Raw genomic sequence first — 21,936 nt, 5'->3', positions numbered from 1 at the left:
AAAAAGTGGCAAAGAAAGGCGAATGACAGGTTGACAGCCCAAACCTATAATCCTGCTGTACCACCAGAACTCACATTCCAGCATTGCAACATGCTTTACAGTGATAATGAAATGCAAGCTGCCATTCTGCATGGCTTGGCCACAGCCACAAGCAGAGAAATGCCACTCACCAGCAGCCTACTGAGCAGTCCCTGCACCAGTACATCAGCATGGAGTTGATGGTGGGCGGAACAGGAAGGGAGAATGGGGTGGAGACGGGGGTGGGGAGGAGGCCAGGAAGGGGATGGTTTTGGCAGCATCAGCTCTACAGATATCCTATCCCCCTTCCCAGGCTACCTTCCCTAGTCCACTTGGACTTGCAACAGGAAAATTGCTGGCACAGGTCTGAGTAGGCTCATTGTAGAGTCATTGCAGCAGTAAAGGCTTAGCGCCGAAGAAGGGGACAAATGTTTCCTTGCCTGGAGGATACAGGTAAGTACAAGGAACACCCCTCCCCCCCAAGATACAGCATGCGCTCCAGTGGCATGGCTGCATTGGCAGGGGCGGGGTTTAGATAGGATTGGGCTGTGAGAGGAAAAAGAAAGCAGAAAGAGAAGAAGTGGAGTGGGAAAACCTTTTGTTGTTTAGAGGGTAGGGTAGCATACCCTGTAAGGGGTCTGTGCTTGTGTGGACCCATCCCACAGCTGTGTGGCGTCATGACTTGTTGCGATGTCAGCTTTGCACAGAGGTGTGCTTTGGCAGGGATGTCAGCTTTGCACAGAGGTGTCAGCTTTGGCAGGGAGGTGTGCACCTTAATGGGAACAATGGTGGGGAAAGGGGAAAGATGATTAAAGGAGCCGGGGCTGGATAAATGAAGATGAAATCAGATTCCTGATCTCAAAAGGTTCTTCTTTTCCTATCCTTTGAATTTCACTGTGACATCCTCATTCCGGTGCCTTGCCTATTTATGATTTGTGCATTTGGTTGTTTACTAGGTCATGAGGAAATTACTTTAAAATGGTTTCTTAAAGAGATTTAAAAATTTTTGGATTACGTTCAAACCTAATATCAAAATGACAGTTTTATTAAAAGCTATTAAATAGAAACCAGCATCATAAAGTCTGCTTTAAAAAAAAAAAAAGAGCGCACAGGGGCCATTTGATCAGGAATTTTCCATGAACATCTCCTTCTGCCTCAAAAGAGGCTTTCCAGAGTATTGGCCCTTGTGAAATGCAATTCTCTTTATTGTCCATTTAATTATATTTGCCACAGTGCTTATGTCAACATGTGAGCATTATTTTGTGCCTGACTTAACGTAACCTTGATCTGGGAAAATACAAAACAAGAAAATAAAATAATAGTTCATAGTCAGTCTTGGGCTATGAGATGAGTTACCTTCCTCATTAACTGCTTACAGTCAGAGAATCAAAAGGACAAAGTTATGGGCATGATGAGCCAACAGAACTTTTAAAATAAATAGTAATAATGCGGGCTTATTGAACTTTGACGTAGCAATTCTCAGACTGTGGGTCGCAACCCACCAGTGAGTATTGAACTCAGGGCACAACTATAAAGATGAAGGGCTGGAGCTATGTAAGTTGGGGCTTGCTTAATTCTCAATTCCTCCCATTCTCTTAGAACAGTGTTTTCCAAACTGTGGATTGCAACCCACCAGCTTGATTGTTGGTGGGTCACGAGTTACGACACTGAGAAGCTGATAACTGACAAGGAAAATGTATTGAGACCTGTGGAAAGTGAAACTAAGTCACAGCTACATCTTTATTCATGAGTGGGTGACTGTGCTTCAGTCCACTTCACAGGGTAGGCCAAAAGGAATACTACACCACCAGAATAGCCCCAATCCGATGAACACAGGCTCCCAAAAACACTCAAGAAGTCCCCCTGCAGCTGACAAAGAAAATGTATTGTACCCTATGAATCTGCAGAATTTGCAAGTGACTTCAGATACCATTTGGCTCAAAATAAGCCTGAATATGCCTCTGGAAAATCAAATTAAGGCTGCCTTCCTAGGCACACTTATTGGGGCAGTAAGCTCCATAGAACTTAATGAGACTGACTTATCGGGATATTTGCACAGGTGTGCTTTGTACATACAGTTTGATTCTCAACCTAATATCTTAGTATGAACCCCCTGCAGGAATTCAACAAGAACAACAAGGTGCTTGCCATCTTTTTACCCTGCTTTTAAGAGGCTACATAAAAATCTGCCTTTTCAGTTTCAGTTTTAGATAAACTACAGATTGTAACTTGGCTTATTTATGGCTGGGAGTGCTATGCACTGAGCTAAGGAACATTGAAACCTTGTCCTTCAATATTGCTGGGTTGCTACAGCTGCCGCAGCTTAAAGCTATGACAAACAGGGCTGCCTGACAGTATCTATTCTGCTAGAAACAAAGTAGGTTATGCTGATGTCTTTTGACATATCCTCTTCTCTTGGATTGACTACACTACACAAACTATTTAAATGTTTCTCATCAGTTAGAAATGAAAAAAGTACACCCAGGGCTCTTATTTCAGCTAGGATGAACACTGTTGTTGTTGTTGTTGTTGTTGTTTTAAACTGGTTCTACTAAGAGATGGAAAGTCCTGGCTTTAAGTTCCAGTAAAACAGATTTAAACTTGGAAGGCAAGAAGGAATGAAATTTTGGGAGTGGCAAATACTATTTGATAGTACCTTAAAACAGCAAAATATTTTCCCAGTCCAGGGGCAAGCACTAACTGGTTCTGCAGGTTTTTAACCTGATCCAGAAAAACTCAAAACAAAAACAAGCAAAAAACAAACATTTCTTCCTAAGGTACTGTGATGGTGCTGTGATTGTAATAGGTGCCTATTACCAAATATCATCATGGACTGACTGATGACTTGAGCACATTGGAAAGCAAACATATTTAGCTTGATTTCAGAGCTTGCTAGGAACCCTGTATCTGACTGCCAGGAACTCCAAGGCTTTTACTGCCTCTGCTAACTGGGCAAAGAGGTGCTTTTTCAATTGGTGCTCTTTTTATATTTCGGAGAGGGAGAGTAACTGTTCCTCTTCACCCCAGCACAATGTCTTTTCCACTGGCTGCATTATGGTGTTTCTTCTTTTGGGACTGGAGCCATTTAGGGTCCAGCCCTATCCAATTTTCCAGTGCTGGTGCAATGGTGCCAGTGGGGTGTGCACTGCATCCCAGTGCATCCATCACAGGATGGAGGGGCAGACACTGGGGCCTTCTTAAGGTATGGAAACATGTGTTCCCTTACCACAGGACTGCATTGTGGCTACACTGGAGCTGGAAAGCTGTATAGGATTGGGCCCTTAGTTGTTTGATTTTCCCTGTAAATTGCTCTGTGAACTTTTTGTTTAAAAGCGAAATACTGTACATAATATCATCATCGTAGGAATCTCAAGGGAAGGTCTGAGTCTGGGCCCTAGTTCAGGATTGTGGGTGCTCCTGACTCAGAGTCAATCTCATACATCTAAAGCAGGGGTGCTCACACTTTTTTGGCTCGAGAGCTACTTTGAAACCCAGCAAGGCCCGGAGATCTACCAGAGTTTTTTTTACAATGTTTGTGCCATCATAACATATAACATTTATGTGTACATTGTATGTTGGTGTACCTTGAGCCCCACTGAGTATAACAGGACTTACTCCTGAGTAGACATGCCTAGGATTAGGCTGTGAGGCTGCAATCCTAGCCACACTTACCTGGGGGTAAGCCCATTGAGTACAATGGGCCTTACTCCCGGCGTTTCCTCCCAGAGGCACCTGAAGGGGGGGGTCGGCACTCCGCGATCTACTCATTTTGCCTCGCAATCTACAGGTAGATCGCGATCCACCTATTGAGCACCCCTGATCTAAAGGAATGCTGTTGTAGCAATTGCAACATTGGCCCCTGTGATTAGCTGACAGTATGAGGCTTCCACATTGGTGTCAGTGCTGGCTATAGGCAACCAACTCAGAGCCAAAGAAGTACCTAAAGAATGAGGAAGCTCCAAGAACTGATTAGGCTGAGGTTTTAGATAATGTACAAAAAAGGGCTGTTCAACAGATGATTGCACACTAGCCAGAAAGGCACATTTCCAAAGGGATCAGCAGGCAGGCAAGGAGATAAGCAGGCTGGAAGCAAATGCAGGAAAGCTGTGAGCAAACTAGGCAAGACCCATGTTACACTGTTGGCCAGGCCTGACCTGATGGAAGCTTTAACAGCTAGGTCAGGTCAGGGAGAACCAATTGGGCTGCCTAGGGGTGAAGGCATGATGGTTTTTACTGTATTGGACTATGATGACCCATCACTCTGCAACCGGGAGGGAGTTAATTTATATCCCACCTTTCCCATGCCGAAGCAAATGCCCAAGATGGCTTACAAAATTGTATGATAAATGCACAAAGTCAATGTTGGTAACCTTCAGTCTTGGTATCACGCTCTGAATGGTGGTTCTGGCACAGCGTCTAGTGTGGCTGAAAAGGCCGATTCAGAAGTGACAATCCCTTCCACACTGGGAGCAAGTGCAGTCTGTCCCTGGTCTGTCTCCCTGGCTATGGGCCTTCCTTCTTTGCCTCTTAGCCTCAGACTGTTGGCAAAGTGTCTCTTCAAACTGGGAAAGGCCATGCTGCACAGCCTGCCTCCAAGCGGGCCGCTCAGAGGCCAGGGTTTCCCACCTGTTGAGGTCCATCCCTAAGGCCTTCAGATCCCTCTTGCAGATGTCCTTGTATCGCAGCTGTGGTCTACCTGTAGGGTGCTTTCCTTGCACGAGTTCTCCATAGAGGAGATCCTTTGGGATCCGGCCATCATCCATTCTCACGACATGACCGAGCCAACGCAGGCGTCTCTGTTTCAGCAGTGCATACATGCTAGGGATTCCAGCACGTTCCAGGACTGTGTTGTTTGGAACTTTGTCCTGCCAGGTGATGCCGAGAATGCGTCAGAGGCAGCGCATGTGGAAAGCGTTCAGTTTCTTCTCCTGTTGTGAGCAAAGAGTCCATGACTTGCTGCAGTACAGAAGTGTACTCAGGACGCAAACTCTGTAGACCTGGATGTTCCATCAGCTTCTTGTTGGACCAGACTGTCTTTGTGAGTCTGGAAAACGTGGTAGCTGCTTTACCAATGCGTTTGTTTAGCTCGGTATCGAGAGAAAGAGTGTCGGAGATCGTTGAGCCAAGGTACACAAAGTCATGGACAACCTCCAGTTCATGTGCAGAGATTGTAATGCAGGGAGGTGAGTCCAGATCCTGAACCATGATCTGTGTTTTCTTAAGGCTGATCGTCAGTCCAAAATCTTGGCAGGCCTTGCTAAAACGATCCATGAGCTGCTGCATGCACAAAGTATCACAGTAGATAAAAAGAAAACAACAACAACAAAACGAATCAAACAAAACACTAAAAACATTAATTCTAACAGTAAAACTGAAACATGGAAACAACAAAGTAAAACATAACATCTCTCATTGAGCCATTGGGGGGTACAAATTAGTCCAGGAAGCAGTCAAACCATATCGGTATTTTAGAGGGTGAATGTTCACTCAGTAATCAAATGCCAGATGAAACATGTATGTTTTGAGTCCTCACGGAAAAGTCATGAGGGAAGGAGTAGTTCTTAATATCCTTGGAAGAGAATTCCATAGCTGTGACACCACTACAGAGAATGCTTGCTCCTGAGCTGCCACCCCTCTCCCTTGGGGCAGAGGTGGCACTTGTAGAAGAGCCCCCTCAGATGACCTAAGAGTCATGTGGAATGTATAGAACGAGGTGGTCATTCAGATAGCCTGGACCCAAGTCATGGAGGGCCTTAAAGGTTAATACTAGCACCTTGAATTGGAAGCAGAAGCAAAAGGGCAGCCATTATAGCTGCTAAAGCAGTGGTCCAGCAGAGTCATATTGTCTAGTCCCCACCGACCACTGCATTCTGCACTAATTGCAGTTCACCATAAGGGGCATGAGTGTTGAAGCTAGGAGGTCCTGGCTGCTGAATGTGGGTGTTGGTGGTGTGAATACCAGTGCCCTGCTCTTCTGCCTTGCCCAGTCAAAAATCTTCTATCTGTTACACTTCCATCCCTGGCTATGTCCTCACAACAACCCTGTGAGGTAGGTGAGGCTAAGAGAAAGTGACTGGCCCAAGGTCACCCAGGAAGCTTTGTGACTGAGGGGGAATTTGAACATGGATCTTCCAGGCCTAAGTCCACCTCCCAAACCACTACACCACCCTGGCTCTCAAAATGGTTCAAAATACAACCACCCTTGCCCTGGTCTGTTTGTGACACCCATCGACTGAGAGAGTGATTGTGCTAATTGGGCCTGGATACATGTTGAGAATGGTCTAAAATCTAGGGAAATCTTATTGCAAGGGGTAAGAATGGATAGGCTTCAGAGTGCTGCCCCCCCCAATCTCTAGAATTCACCTAGGTGAAGGAGAGAAAAGAAGAAAGAGAAATTGAGATAAAAGTGTGTCTGAGCTAATGAGATGTGGACTGATGATGGTAGGCAGGTGAGAGGAAGCATGAGGAAATGTGAGATAACACCAAGCCCGGATGAGTCGTGGTAGGGAGGAATTCACACATCTCTATTTAGTTGAATCTCTGCCTTAAAAAAAAAAGCAAAAAAAAAGCAGGGCTATACATTTATCACACAATTGCACCCAATAAGAAACTTGCCTTGCCGTTTAAGAGACGCAATTTGACTTTGAGGGCATTAGTGCTCTTTAATTAAGCTCGCTGATGTTATTCTTCCCAACCCAATCCACTGGTCGACTGCACAGAGATCTCTGTGGATTTACCACTCTATTCTAAACCCATCAAGAACTTATTTAAAATTATGCAGGTTGCTGCTTTGTTCTAACTAGGGCTACAGCCACATGGAATGTTTGCAGGGAAGGGGGAATCCTGTTCGAATTCTGTCTGCAAATGTTTGCCACATTTATTGCATACTGTGAGCAGTGGATTACTTTAATTCAGTAGAAGCAAAGGGATTTGCCATCAGGTTAACAAGGAGGAGCAGGATGAAGGAGGATGCTTCCAACTGCTCCGATCAGGTGGGCACTTCTCAGATCCCACCAATGGGAACATGTGAGCTGGCTCTGCAGTGTTAGCCAAACCTCAAGCCTGCTCAGTGAGACTGCTTTAGTGTTTACTGGATGTGATATGCGGAGGGGATAAGAGCATTCAGCTGAGCTGTTGCTTAGGGAAATTGGGGGAGGGGGAGAAAGGGAGGTGTGTCTCTGTGTGTGGCTTTTGCCCCCCTCTTAAGAGATTGCTCTATTCTCTCCATAGAGCCTCTCTGACCACACAATTGGCAAAGACCTCCAGAGCGTGAGGACAGGTCAAAGGCAGTGAGTATCTTTTCTCAGTCTATGTTTGTCTGCCTGTCTGTCTGAGATGCACAATCCATGTTTAATTTGCCTGCACTCTCTATGTGTCTGTATTTGATGGGCATTCTTCTAGTCTATGTCTTTTTTCTCTCTCTCTTTAAAAAAAAAAAAAGCATTTCTTTTTCTTCCATTTTATCCTTTGCTGTTGGTTTTTTCCCCCACGGAACAAGGACCCTCCAAATATATTGGTGATTGTACAATAAGCATCTAGCTCAAGTTGGGTGCCTCATTATGGGCAAACTTCTGCCCCCCCCCCCCACTTTCCTCACCTCAAAATCTGGAACTGAAAGCACAGAAAGAGTTTTACTTGCACCTGTTCTGTTTATGATAAAATGAAATGGAGATTGCTTATGTGAAGGAAAATTGGTGTCAGAGAGATGAGATCTCCTTTTTATAGTTACAGATCTCTCTTTTATAAAACCTCTTTGTGCCTGCTGATGTAAGAATGAGGAAGAGGGGCATTCACCAGGGCTTGGGTTTGTTCTTATGGTAGCAAAATGTGAAATCCTAAAACTCCTTTTGGAACCAAGAAAAGAAGGGGGGGGGAGAGGAAAAAACCTGGAGTTGTTTCCACAAGAGATTCTGTAGCAGAGATAAGTGGAATGGGAAGGATGGAGATGGTCTATGGGGAAAAGAATGAACTTGTGGAAGATCAGTCTAAGGCCAGATGACACCTGAGCAAAACTTTGAGGTGTATGTAAGTTTATGGCTGCAGAGAACAACCTTGCTTTGCCCTCTCCTTTTTTTCCCAACCAGCATCATAGAGATTGTCAAATTCTTGGTCAGCCACAGAACCTTCTGTCTGCAGGGAGGTGAACAAGAGTGGTGAGCCCAGTTTCTCCAGTTATTAAGGAAATTCTGGGGAGTGGAGTCCCAGGAAAGCAGCATCATGTGCTGTAGCCTCATGTGGGGATGGGGTGAGGGGTGGGCTGAGATTGTGTTATGGAGGAAATTCAGCTGGGTTTAAGGAATTAGAGGGATTGATTTCAACTAAAATGTAGCACAAGGCAGACGGTTGGGATACGGATTAAAAGAAATGCATGTAATGCATTCCCTGTTCCATTAGTTAGAAGAGAGAAGGCTTTGTGTGTGTGTGTGTGTGTGTGTGTGTGAACTTAATCAGATTTTTAAATGGATGCTGGGACTGGCCACTGGTAGCCTACTTTGGAATTCTGAGGGCCTTCAGTCATCTTCCTGCTTCTGAGCTGCCAGTCTTTTCTGTTTCCTTCATCTTTTGTCTTTTTGCTAATGCAGTCTCTGTTGAGGGGTGAGGAAAGGTTGGGAGCAGGTTTTGCAGATGATTTTACTTGTAACATTAAATAGAATATCCAAATAACGGCATCCATTTTTACAAACATTTTGTTCTATTTCCTTTGCTCTCTGTTTCCTCATAAATAACATCACTTAGTATTTCTGGGCTACATTTTAAGGCAACATAAGGGTGTTCAACTTATGTTGTCTCAATAATCTTTATATAAGCCCTGTAAAGCTGGCCAGTAAGACAGGCCGAGATTCAGATAACAGTGGCTTGCCTTAAGGCCATCTAGTGAGTGTGAGGTGAAGGCAAGGTTTGATCTTCCCAGGTTACTCCTAGCCCCTATTTTAAATCACCTCTTATTATTAGCCCCAATCACAAAGACTTGGATGAGATTGAGAGAGTGGTGGTTTCCCCAAGATCAGTCACAAAGTAGTCTTCTACTTTTTCAAATTTGAACCTTAGCCTGCAACATAGGGTCCACTTTAAATGCTTTAGGGAGCAATCCTAACCCCTTATGTCAGTGCTTTCCAGCACTGACATAAGGGCAATGCAGCTCTGAGGGAAGGGAACAAACATTCCCTTACTTTGAGGAGGCCTCTGTGAGTGACACCCAACTGCAGGATGCAGCACATGTCCCATGGGTACCGCTATCCCAGTGCTGGAAAGCACAGACATAAGGGGTTAGGATTGTGCTCTCTGAGCATAAGGATGAACAGATGCAAAATAGGGCATGGCTCCTGCACTTAATAGCTGCATATGAAGAGAATTTTGACAGATGCTAAATGTTATACAAAGATTAGAAAAACTGCACACCACAACTATGAACAGTAAAGGAGCTCTATCCTGTGCATCTGTCCATGCCCCTTTACTTAAAAAGAAAATGAATGGGTGGGTACCATATCCTTTAGGTCAATCCTGATCCATTAAAGATGAATGCAGAATTTGTGGCTAAAGCAAAATTTCAATGGGGGGAGAACAGGAGAACTCCTGCTGGACTGGACTAGAGGTCCATCTAGTCCAGTATTCTGTTTCCAACTGACAAACCAGATACCTCCCGCACTAACCATTTACACTCCATCCCAGCTGAGACCTGAAGAAAGTCCAGCTGGAGAAAAGAAATGGCCTGTAAGGGGTTTAGGGTCATTGTGTGCAGGGGTTAATAGGTGAGCACTGGCAGAATTAAGTGCCCCCCTCCCATCTGGGATACTCCCCCCCCCATGTACTTCTGAAGTCATATTTTCCCTTAGCCAGTCTTCAGTTTCTGTGGTTTTAAAAAACTGCCTGGGAGGGGCATTTGTAAGGGAACAGTGGGGAAAGATTAAGATCTTGCCTGCCAAGCCCACCTCTCAAATACCTTTCTCATTACCTCTGCAAACACAAGTTTGGGAAAACATGGTTCAGGTATGTGTGTCATGGTTACTACACTACACTGGTTTCCTGCTTATTCTGTCTTGAGTTCAGGGCTAATTTCCCTTGACAGCCAGACACTGGACTCCAGCAGGCCTTCAAAGTCCCTGGTGGCCACTGCTTTTGCCCCTTTCTCCTTCCCCTTGGCCTGCCCAAATTTCACTCCTGCGAACCTGCTGACAGGTACCACAGACCCAAGAGGCCAGATGCTGCAGGAACAGTGTTTTTGTGCATGTGTGTGTCTGTGTGAGTGAACATTTGAACATATTATGCAGGCAGCATTTACAGCCACATGAAGTCCTCCTGTTATTTCATTTACAGAAATGACAGTTTCAATGCCAGCTTTTCCTTGATGTCTACCCATCAACCTCAGCTTTGACATGAATGGATAACAGGGTGCAAGAGTAGCGTGTGCTCCTTAAGCAGTGCAGTCCTGATCCAAGCCTTCCTCCTTTGCTGAAGGATATTGTGCTGTTCCTTTCTACGCCTGCTCTTCCATTGGTGACCTGAAAGCTGGAACTTAACTTCAGTGCCAGGGGGCGGGATAATTATTGCATGTCCTGCTAGAGCCAAGCCTCTGTTCTGAACAAGGAAAGTCAAGTACTGCTTCCAGGGGGCAAGATAATTCACTGGGTTGAGGACAATTGCCCTCCTTTTGTAAAAGGATTCTTTGGTTCCAGGCAATAGGACAGTGTTGCTCCTCCTTCCCTAAAGTCTTGACTCCTGGAAACCATGCTGGTCACTCCGTGAAAGCATTAAGTAACTGGGATGCCTGCATGGCAACACTACTGATGCCACAGAGGTAACTCTTGAAACCATAAGCTATTTCAAGGAACACCTGTCTTGAATGCTCTCCATCACCCCAGTTTCATCTCTGAGGAGACAGCCAGGCTGCATGCCTATTTCCCCCATTCTTTGCACTGTCATAGCATGCAGCCATGCCAAGGCAGACCGTGCTGCATGCTATGGTGAGGGGAGGGTGATTGGGAGGCGTGGGAGAGGTAAGAGAAAACAAGAGAAATATTTTCCCGTACCCCTCTATCAGCCCCTCAATCACCAATAGGTCTCCTCGGACCTATGCCAACTGGTGCAAGCTGGTGCAAGTCTGAGCAGACAAAAGGAGCACATTGGGAGGCTATGGAGAGATAGCATCCTGGCACCAATTGCTTTTGCCAGGATACACACCTTCTCACCTCTGACATGCTCCTTTCCTTCCCCCAATCCACCCAGCCCCCACCCAATTCTATCCACTCTGCCAACTTACCAATGTCGATGGGGCCTCTCTTGGCCATTGCTGCAGTGCACAGGGTGCTCCTTGGCATCTCTGGAGGCAGCCCAGAAGCACATGGCTTGTCATGCTTCTGTAATAGCATTTACAACACTGTGAAGCACACCCTACCACCAGAACACTAGTTCTAGAAGCGGAGCCAAAACATAGGATCAGGCTGCTAGTACACTAATTTAGAGTGCAGTCCTAACCAATTTTCCAGCACTGGCTTAGCTGTGCCAGTGGAGCATGTACTGCATCCTGCAGTTGGGGGGCATTCATGGAGGCCTCCTCAAGGTTAGGCAATGTTTGTTCCCTTACCTTGGAGTTGCATTGCCCTTATGTCAGTGCTGGAAAGTGGGTTAGGACTGCGCCTTAAAAGGAATTCCTGTCAATTTCAACAGGACCGAGGAAGTTGGGGGATGTGGTTCATGCCTAAGAATGAAGTGGTGGCATGAACCTCATTACAGGTGAGAGAATACCATATTGAAATGCTCCCTATATTTAAAAGAAAACAAATACCTCCCTGCAAGCAAAGAATGAACAGTTGTAGTCCAGCTCTCAACGTGATGCACTAGTTTATTACTTGCAGAGAGCTTTAAAAAATGCAATTTCTATCATTCTGTCACCTCATGAGTCTGCCACCATTCTGCCCAAAAGTTAAGGTTATTTCCATTTCTGGAATAGAGTGTGGAAAGCTCATCCACACTTTATATTCATTTTCTCCTGCCTCATTCCTTTGCCTTTTTACATCCCCCATCTCCCACTTTGAACTGCACTAGCCATGTTCCACCTCTGATGAGGTCCCACCATGCTGGGTTTTGCCGCAGTCTCTCTGCCTTCTGTGTATTGTCATTCCCTTCTGCAATCCCTTGCTCTCAGACACCAGAAGTGTTTAACTAGCATTATAGTGATGCAAGTCATGTGCCTGAATGGAACAAACTGTGACTTTCTCACAGTTTTTGCAGGTCAGGCACTGTGAGCAGCAGTGGTGGTTAGGCAGCCTTGTGTAGAAGATACTGAATGCAACACAAATAGCTTGGAGAAAACTGCATGAAGATCTCTGGGCATTTTCCATAATAGGAACATGATATTTTTATTTGATGTGCTTGCATCAATCGTTAGGGCATTTTGCATTTTGGTGGCATTTTACCATTTGGCTTTGAGTAACATATCCATATTTGATATTTAAAAACATTCCTCTTACAAAGTGTATGCCAGCTGTACCTAGCTATTTTATAGATACAGAAATCTGTTTTCTTGCTAAGTACATAGGTCGCATCCGTACTGTTAGCCTCAGTACTGCTGCTCCTCTGCCATATATTGGCTGGCAAAATACAATCTGCTGTGCAATGGTGTCACTATGGTTTGTGTCACCCAGTGAGCACATCGCCTCCATGGTGGACCTCTTCCTATGCAGTGGGCAGGGTAACACGCCGGCCCGTGGGTGTAGTGATGCACCATTGCCCCAACCCATTGGTTTTTTGGCTATAACTTTTGATAGAACAGTGTTTCTCAACGTTTGTCCTTCACTGTACCACTTCACATGGTTCACCTGCCAGTACCACCAGAAGTAACTGGCAACGACATCATTGCCAGTTACTTCTGGGTTGGGAGACCGGCTGTGACACAACAAACACCAGTAAGAGGCTTATGAGCATGGAAAAGCATGTTTTGGATCTCTGCCCAAACCTCCTACTACTGTTTGTTGCATCATGCTCCTGGTCTCACCATTGAGCAGCAGGTGTCCAAGGGTCCTGTGGGTACCACCAGACATCACCTCAAGTACCACTGGTGGTACATGTACCTCTGGTTGAGAAACACTGGAATAGAGGTATTTCAACGTGGTTTGTTTCACTGCATTCTGCATGAAATTACACATCAAATGATATATAACATGATGGTATTATTTGAAAGCACCAAGATTTGACAAATTTTGGCCAGTAGTGATGTCACCCCACTGTGCGCATCTCCTGGTGCGGCCCACACCCCCTAGCAGCGCCACTGCTGCCATGCTTGGCGATGAGATCCCTTGATTTTGCTGTTATTTACATTCTTTAAAATGTTGAAATTCTGCAAATGTTTGTAGCATTTTGCAGGATGCTATTCCTCAGCAAGAAACAGAAATCCTTGAAATATCTCTGTGTGAAGAATATAAGGACTGTGTAGTTTAATCAATTATTAGATTAATTCACTAAAGCTTTCGTTAATTGGGGAGCCCTTTTTAAATGGTGGCAGGAAATTTTAATTAGTGGTATTTTGAGTTAAGGGCCCACTCATTTATTTTTTGAAGCTATTTTTGGTTCTGGTGTATTATAGTTACAGGGAATAAAAATATAATGGTCTTTCATTTGCAAAACAAATGGTGGCTTTTGTTTATTAGATTATAAATTACCTTTCAAAGTTACATGACCTTCAGCATCACAGAAAGGCAACTGTATTGGTATATTGATACTATAAGAATTTCCTTACATTTAATTGGTTAAAGGCAGATGTTCAATCAACTGAAATTCTGTAATTTTGATACCCCTTAAAATATGCTTTCATAATAGTAGAAAAATCAATTCCTTACTAGTTTGAAAATCTTTGGTTGGAAATGGGACCAGATTGTCTTGCTTAGTCATAATTTGGTTTGTCATCTACCTGTACCAGAATACTTTGTGCATAACTTGTAAAATATAGGTATTTATTTATCAACATCAAATACTAGAGAGCATGCTAATGTCTCCCCCACCTTTTTTCTTGCAGTACCTACATGGTCCTTGGAAGATAATCATCTTATTCAGCTAACATTTAGATGTGCTCTAAAATTACATTAAAAATACTCAATAAATAGAATCCATCCAAGAGCAATTAAAACAGAAGGGAGAAGTGGGCACAGTGCAAATTATCTCGGGGACAGTGCCAAAGCCTTCTGCAAAGGCTTCCCATATGGCATCGGGAAATGTCACTTTATATTTAACTATGCTGTGATAAAAAGCTCCTGGCAGTGCTTAGGGGAAAGATATCTTCCAGGATTGCTCCTCTTCTATCCCCAACAGGGACTGTTGGCAGTGGCAACAAAATTTAGGTATCTTGTCTTGTAGGCTCCCTAAGGCACCTGATGGACCACTGTGAGATACAGGGAGCTGAACTAGGTGGGTCTTTGGCCTGATCCAACAGGGCTCATGTTCTTATGACTGGTCCAGGAGCACTTGGGGGATGCCCTTTCCTCAGTGCTCTGGCAGTGCTGAGGAAGAGGCACCCACAGAGCCTCCTCTTTTGCCTTTTCCATCCGCAAATGGGCATCCTTGCAGGTGTATCTGAGGAAGGTCAGTTTTGGATAGGGAGGGCAGGGTAGAGTTGTTCAGTTAGGCAATGTATTGCTGCTGCCTGCCTTAGGCTCCAGGGGTCAACCATTTGGGCTCTTGGGAGTCCATGGACCCCTGACCTGGTTGATCACTGTCGTGCTCTTGCTTATTGCCTTGCATTGTGAAGTCTTGATGGGGGGCGCAGTAGGGTATGTCGACTGTCAGGTTGATTAAAGAAGTGATGGAGACTACATCCCATGTGGTTTGTAGTTCTTTAATAAGCTCAGTCTGGCAGACAACTACTGTAAGTGCAAAGTGTTGAGGCATTTTGAGAGACAAGCGCCGTGCTTGTCCCACTTGTCTTGCTGCTTAGCAGTTGTGGCAAAAGTCTTTACTTGTATCTACTAGTTCAAGTGGAAAATGGATTGAGCCCATGGAACAGTTTGAGAGCACAAGCCTCTGCTTGTCTACACAGAAGTAAGTAAGTACTGAGAGTGGCTTACTCCCATGTGCAGTAGATTGCAGATGGGCAGCCCAATCCTATCCAACACTGGTGCGGTGGGACCACTGGGCCTTTGCTATATCCAGTGTTGAATGAGAGCTGGTAAAATGTCTCCTGTGTGGCACTCCAGCCTGCTCAATGGGTCTACTTGGATCTATACCAGCTATTTAGGTATTTAGCTAGTGCAGAACCAGGTAGCCCCATGTAGGGCTTTCAGGCCTGGGACAGAGGTTAGAATGTGGCAGAGGCCTGGGGCAGACAATTTGGAAACTGTGAATGAAAACATGTTTTCAAAGAAAAGAAAAGCAATTTTGTTCACAGACTAACTTTGAGGAAGTGAAAAATTGATGTTAACCACAGGCTTTTCTAGTTTTGTCTGCCCAAAGAATGGCCTTATGTACTCCAGAAAGTCACCTTAAAATTTTGGAGAAAAAACCATATCCAGACCAAAACCTAAAAACAAAACAAAAAAACTCATATCCAGAAACTGGTTTTAATTAGTTTGAATTAGTTAGAAATAGACACAGGTTTAAATTAGCTCTCTCATTTCATACTTCATTTCATAGCTCTCATATTTCATACTGAACTGTTGCGGTTTCACGCTTTTCTCTGCAGTCATGGGGACTAAAGAGAGACATGTATTAAACCTGAAATTCTCATGAAATCATTTCAAGTCAATATGTAAGATTCTATAAGCCACTTCTATTTTATGAACTGGGGGTCTTGCAATTCATCTATTATGAACATTTTAATCTCACCTTTCAATAGAAACATGCCAAGACAGTTCATAGTAAAAAGAAGCAAACATAAAGTACAGAACTAGTTAAAAACAAACAACAGTAGAGCTATCAAAAGCCATCATTGTCCAGGGGTGTTAATTTTCTAAGTGCCCAGTTCTAGGTGTAGTTCTAGGTGCACAAAATTCCGGATGGAATTAAGCGTTTGGGCCAGAGAGTTTAGATCTGGAAAAATATCTCAAAAAAAATATTTGTCACATTTTAATAAGTGAATGCTTCTCGTACAGCACAATCCTAGGCATCTCTATTTAAAGGTGAACATTATGTTCAATGGGACTTACTCCCAGGAATAGGGCTATAGCCCAATTTATTGTAAAATATTCTGCTGAGGAAAACCCTAGGAGCATCACCATGTGTCTGGGTCTAAGATGCAGCTGTCTTTTTCCATTTCAATTTTCCTGACTGTTGGCTCTTCCCTCCCCTCTTGCTCTATACAAATAGATATTCTCCCAAATTATAGCTTGCATCTGGCAATCAGAGGCAGCCTGCCTCTAAAACCAAGAGCTTTCACATACCAGCTATGACTTGTAACCCGTAATGAACTTTTTCTCCAGAAATTTTTCCAATCCCCAAGCTTGTCTCCTGTTTCCTTCCATGTTTCTTCCAATTCTCCTACTCCAATATAGTCTGTATTGTGCCACAAAACACAATGCATAGCTAGTCAATGGCATTTGCTGTCCCTGGATGAGCTGATGGCTTTAAGATGGAGTTAGGCAAATTCATGGAGGATTTCAACAGCCAACAGCATCTCCATGTGCAGAGGCAATATAATGCTAAGTATCAGATGCTGGAGGCAAACAGGGCAGTGCTGCTGCTGGCCTCATGCCTTGCTTATGGACTGGAGGCATTGCTCTGGCCAGCGCTGGAAAGAGGATGGTTGCACTAAATGGTTGGAACCAGCTGGACATGATGATGCAATGTTGTTAATTGTAATCCCTTCTCCTTCTCCCCCATTTGCTCCCCTACCTTGTATGACTGACTGCAGAAACAGAGGGATGAGGACTCGCCTAGGCTGTCTGTCTCACAAATCGGACTCATGCAGCGATTTCACAGCTATACTTCCAGATAAACCCAACAGGGCTCTGAAGTGAGTAAAAGAAGCAACCCATCTTCTCTTTTTTGTAATAATTTCCTCCTCCGTTTCTGCACTACAGAGTGCAAGCTAAAATCTTACAATAATAACAATAATTTCAGTTTTGTGGCTTAATGTTCTAGTTGTGAGCTCGAATTTTTATTGAGGACTTACAACCAAAAACGTAACCTATACAGTGTGCAACAATATTGGCAACTGTTTTATGAAATAACTGGTGTGCTGATACAGCAGGATCTCTTCCAATTTGAAAAAACTATAAATGAGAGAAAATGAAACAGTGAAATAAACCAGACTCTGGAACCTTTCTCAGAAGATGATAGCAGCTCTCCAAAGCCTAGGTGTATCTCCAGGTATCTTCCATTGAAGAAAACAATTTGGTTTTCTCTGTACCTGTGACTCTGAGCCGGTGTTAGTGCCAGATCGCTGGAGGCCTTGGAGCAAAGCCACGTGCTACCTGCCAACCCCCACCAAACCTATGAGCAATAGTCAATAGCTGCAGCTCCTCCTTCACCTGTTCCACTGGTGAATTTGAGAGGGGGCAGTTCTGCTGCAGCTGACTCATACTGGAGCTTTCAGGATGTTAGCCTGGCTGTGTGGGCCCTTCAAAGGAGACGGTCCCTCAACTAGTGTTTAAATAAAGTGTTTAAAGGACCCTCCCCCTGTTCTTTACTTGCGCAAAATGCCTTTGCCCTGCCGCATAGTCACAGGCTCTGCAGCAGCACTTAGGTGGAAATGGAGGGGATGGGCAGAGATAAGACTACTGGACCCAGGACCGCAGTTTCTGTGATGTCAGAGTTCAACTGGATACATACAACACAGCTAGACAGGCCAGAGAACTGACCAAGAGAAAGGGGCAGGATGGAGACAAGGGAACAGTCTGGAAGCATAGCATATTGGTTGATTGGCAACCTTCAGTCTCGAAAGACTATGGTATAAGCCTACAGCACCTGGTATTCCCAGGCAGTCTCCCATCCAAGTACTAACCAGGCCTGACCCTGCTTAGCTTCCGAGATCAGATATGTGCAGGGTAACAGTTGCTGCCATAGCATATTGGGACCATGGTTGTGGAGCAAGAAGGGCATATACTTTCCTCCTCATGTTGGTTCTCTGATTATAACTTCCCATCATCCCAGTTGCTCTTTGTCTAGTAGGGGATACCTTAAAGGTCACAGAGCAAAAAGCAGCTTATGGAAAGGAGCTCAATCAGGAAAACACTGTGGGGGGAAAGGAAAGATAGGGAGTGAAAACTTGTAGAGTCAGACCACTTAGTCTTCACTGTAATTTTGCTGCTCTCAGCTGTCCATGAAATCTGACTCTTGCAAGAGGTTTCTAAGCCCAATAAGCTCATGTCTGTTATTACCCAGGCTTGAAAAATCTGTCTGCCACAGGGGCTGCCACAGGCAGATGACTTTGAGAGCACAATCCTACGTGCTTTTTGATCTGGTGCAAGCCCCCTGTGCTGGCCCAGGAGTGTTGCAAATGTGCTTCCACCTTCTTGTGAGTTCAGGAGGCAGTTGCAAGGATGCATGCTGGCCTCCCTGCACTGGAGCAAGCACCAGGCCTGGTGAGTTCGCACTGGCTGACTCAGGCCAATGCAGGTATCTGGGGCGGAAGGGCAGAACCGGGGCATTCTGGGGCAGAGGGCGGGTGGGTGGCTAGTCAGACCTGGGAAGGCGGTGGTGCCATGATCTGACATTTAGGCCAGATTCTATCCCCACCCCTGGGTGATCCAGTGAAGTGCCAGTCTGTTCGAATCTGTACCACCTCTTTAGGTGGCGCAGTTCTGAGTAGCCCCATTGGGGTTGCTGCCGTGTTACCCAGGGTAAGGGGAATCAATTCTTCTTGCCCCAGACTGAGCTGCAGCCAGCCCCAATCCCACTCTGGGTATAGGGCAGGCCAGCTGGCCTGCTTGTTCCAGCATGGGTTAGGATTGGGCTGTAAGTCATCACCTCAAAGATGAGGATACACCTCCTGTCAGTAGTACGTGAAGGTGACATTGGGCTGCAATCACCAACTGCATCAAGAGCCACTTCAAAGAACTGGAATGAAATCTGATGCAGAGAGCAGATTCTATGCAGGCAAACATGTGACCAGAGAACACAGAACCAAGCAGTTCCATTCATAGGTTACTAACAGCCTCAGCTGATAGGAAGACCAGATGAAATAATAAGTATGAGTAACTGTGAAGTAATCATATTTCATACCACTTGTCTAAATAAGTAGGCAAGTCACTATGTAATCCATTAACTTTTGAAACAAAGGCCAGATGATCTGCAGTTGGCTTTGCAGAGCTTACACAACTGTCCTACCCACAAAACCTATATGGCCTCATTCCTTAAGCCACACCCTTCCAGGCTGGATGAAAATAATATGGGAGAGTCATGCCCATTCGTGATGGGTTTTCACTTTATGCATTACATGTGGGCTGATACATTAAGTTACCAAGCCTTTGATCAGCACCCATTTTATTACCCAAATGACAAACTCTGAATGAAGACAATCACCATTGACTTCATTCAATGGGAAGGAAGAGGGAGAAAGGTTCACCCTTCAGATCATGCTTGGCTCTGCTAGCTATTTCGCACTTCAGTACTGTGGCTGAGTAGTACTGCCACAAAATGCCTGCTTTGCAAAGTATTGTGAAGAGACTTTATCTCACGAACTACTGCTCTTCTAACTTGAAGAGCTCTGAGCGCAGCCCTGTTTCCCCCAATCAGGACCCCTTATTCAGGACCAGGGGCAATCTGAAGGATGGTCCATGTGCCTGGCTGATCCATAGTGTTTGAGCTCTGTCTCAGCCTTGTTCCTAGTGCAACAGGACTGGAACTAGAAGTATCTTGAGCACAGAAGAATTTTGACTGACAGGCACTGTCTGTCAGGCCTGATGGGAAGAGCAACACAATTCCAGATATCCTCCCCCGATGTGAGAGAATGAAGTATTAACTGGACTAATTTTGTGCAATATTTTGTTAACCTAGATCTTCTTCCCTCTCCCCCATTGGTGCAGCAGTGCTGAAAAGGAGCACATTGTATCCAGTGGAAGGAGGAGCATGAGGCTTCTGAGGGTAAAGGAGATTTAAATCCCCTTACCACTCTGTAAATCTCCCACTCTGCAATGAGTTTTCCTGGACCTGTGCCAGCTCTGTAGCTAGCGCAACACCAAGGAGAAAAAGGGGGTGGGGAAGCTAGTGATGGAGGGGATAGGATCTGATTTGTGCCATCACTGCTGGATCCACCCCCACAACCTCCCCCATCCCTCCTCCCTCTCCACCTAGTTTTGCCCCCTCCCCATCTCTGCCACTGCCTTATCTGGTCCAGCAGTGAGCACTGCCACCTGCTGTGGCATCACTCTCAAAATGGCCACCAATGGAATGCTGTGCACACTATTGGTAGCCAATATGTGACAGTAGTACTCTGTTCCACAAAGCGCTCCAACCAGTAGCCCAATCCTACATAGGATTGGGCTGTTAGCCCTAGAATTTGACCTGACAACAGAATTTGGCTTGCTTATTATACAGTTCCCAGTCCCCCTGTTCATCTCCATGAGTATGATTGCTCTTGACCAACACTTGCTTTCTTGTAGAAGATTATCAACAGAAGAAGCTTCAAGATGGGCAGACTCTTTTGATGTCCTCCTCTCCCATAAATGTGAGTAGAAGTGCATTTCTCTTACAATATATACTTTGCCTTCCAGTTGAAATAAATTGAATAATGGTCTATGATAAGGCGTATTTGTTAACTGCTTTGTACGGGCCTCAAGAGAGAGTGGAATCTTGTTCCTCTCTGAGGTATACTGGATTTTATGCTTGTTGGTATTTTCACATGTGAGACTTCAGTGAACTTTGCCTTAAATCAAATCATTGTTGTGAATTCAGTCATGAGAAAGTGTGATCAATTTCTCTTTTGCATTCTGTTCTGCAATGGCAAAGTGGCAAAAATCAGGTGTCTCAAAGGAGCTTTGGATACCCATTCAAACACTCCCAGGTCTAGGGTCCAAACTAAATATGAGAGGAGTAACCATGTTCAGAAGTCTGCCCCATAACTTCAAAGTGTTATTCAAAGCCTAGTTCAAAGTGTTGCTCCCGAAGTGACATCACAACCAGAAGTGACATCACGCCCGGGCTTTTAAAAAAGTGAAAATTGGAAGGAATTCACCTCCTCCCCCCAGCAGCTCACCACCCACTTGCTCTGCTGTCTCCCCCGCGTCAGTGGCATAGCTTAGGCTTGTATCTGCTACCTGGGGTCAAAGAAGATTTTGTAGCCCCCCTGCATGACAAAATCAAATTTAATTAAGTAAATAAATAAAAAGCTATTGGTTCCATGCTGTATCATAACATCTCATTGGCACTCAGAACAATCAGTCTCATAGGTCAGTTTGGAGTTAAGCAAATTCACTTTTTATTCCACAAGGCAGTTGTGTTTTCATTTTCTGGTTAATTGGCCATACTGTTTGCTAGAATACAGATATTCCAGTGCAGTTTGTTGCATTGCATTCTGCATTAAACTACCTTACCAGTGATATATAACATGCTGGCATTATTCATACATACCAAGATTTTCACAATTTTAGTCACTAGTGTCAAGCTCAGCTTGTCGCTCCCCTAAAAGCTTGATGCCCAGTGAAACTGCTACCCCCTGCACCGCCTTAGCTATGCCACTGCACTTCCAGAATTTGAGCTGGAAAAAGGGTGCTTGAAAGCAACAGAATGTGGGAAGGCAAAACAGGACAGGGTTCAGCTCTCCTGACCAGCATGGCCTTGTTTGCCACAGAAATCAGACCCCTCCCAGTCCCAATTTATACACAAAAAGGGTGGACACAGGAACAATAAATATGGAGTTCTCATCACATCTAACTTGGCCCAAGTTCTCTCTCTCCTCCACTAACACCTAAACTACTCACTCTGGAAGTGTCAGACTCCAATGGGATCAGACTTGCAAGAGGTTGGTTGGAGGGGTCAGAGGGCAAGCATATGTCA

General features: G+C 44.8%; 1 protein-coding gene across 2 annotated transcripts in view; it reads left to right on the top strand.

Moving 5' to 3' along the window:
- Positions 1–21,936, top strand: part of RGS8 (regulator of G protein signaling 8) — a 46,182-nt gene that overhangs the window by 6,978 nt on the left and 17,268 nt on the right. Inside the window, exons 2-4 of one of the 2 annotated variants that reach the window (XM_066624253.1) lie at positions 7,249–7,307; positions 16,853–16,954; positions 20,544–20,608. In XM_066624253.1, coding sequence (XP_066480350.1) covers positions 7,249–7,307; positions 16,853–16,954; positions 20,544–20,608 — 226 coding nt within the window. Of the gene's footprint in view, positions 1–7,248; positions 7,308–10,787; positions 10,814–16,852; positions 16,955–20,543; positions 20,609–21,936 lie in introns of those variants that run through there. The other variant, XM_066624254.1, reaches the window with a different exon arrangement.

The sequence above is a fragment of the Tiliqua scincoides genome, chromosome 4 (genome assembly GCF_035046505.1).
Source record: "Tiliqua scincoides isolate rTilSci1 chromosome 4, rTilSci1.hap2, whole genome shotgun sequence".
Taxonomy (NCBI): domain Eukaryota; kingdom Metazoa; phylum Chordata; class Lepidosauria; order Squamata; family Scincidae; genus Tiliqua; species Tiliqua scincoides.
Note: the sequence above shows the minus strand (reverse complement) of the source record. Positions and strands in the feature narration are given on the sequence as shown.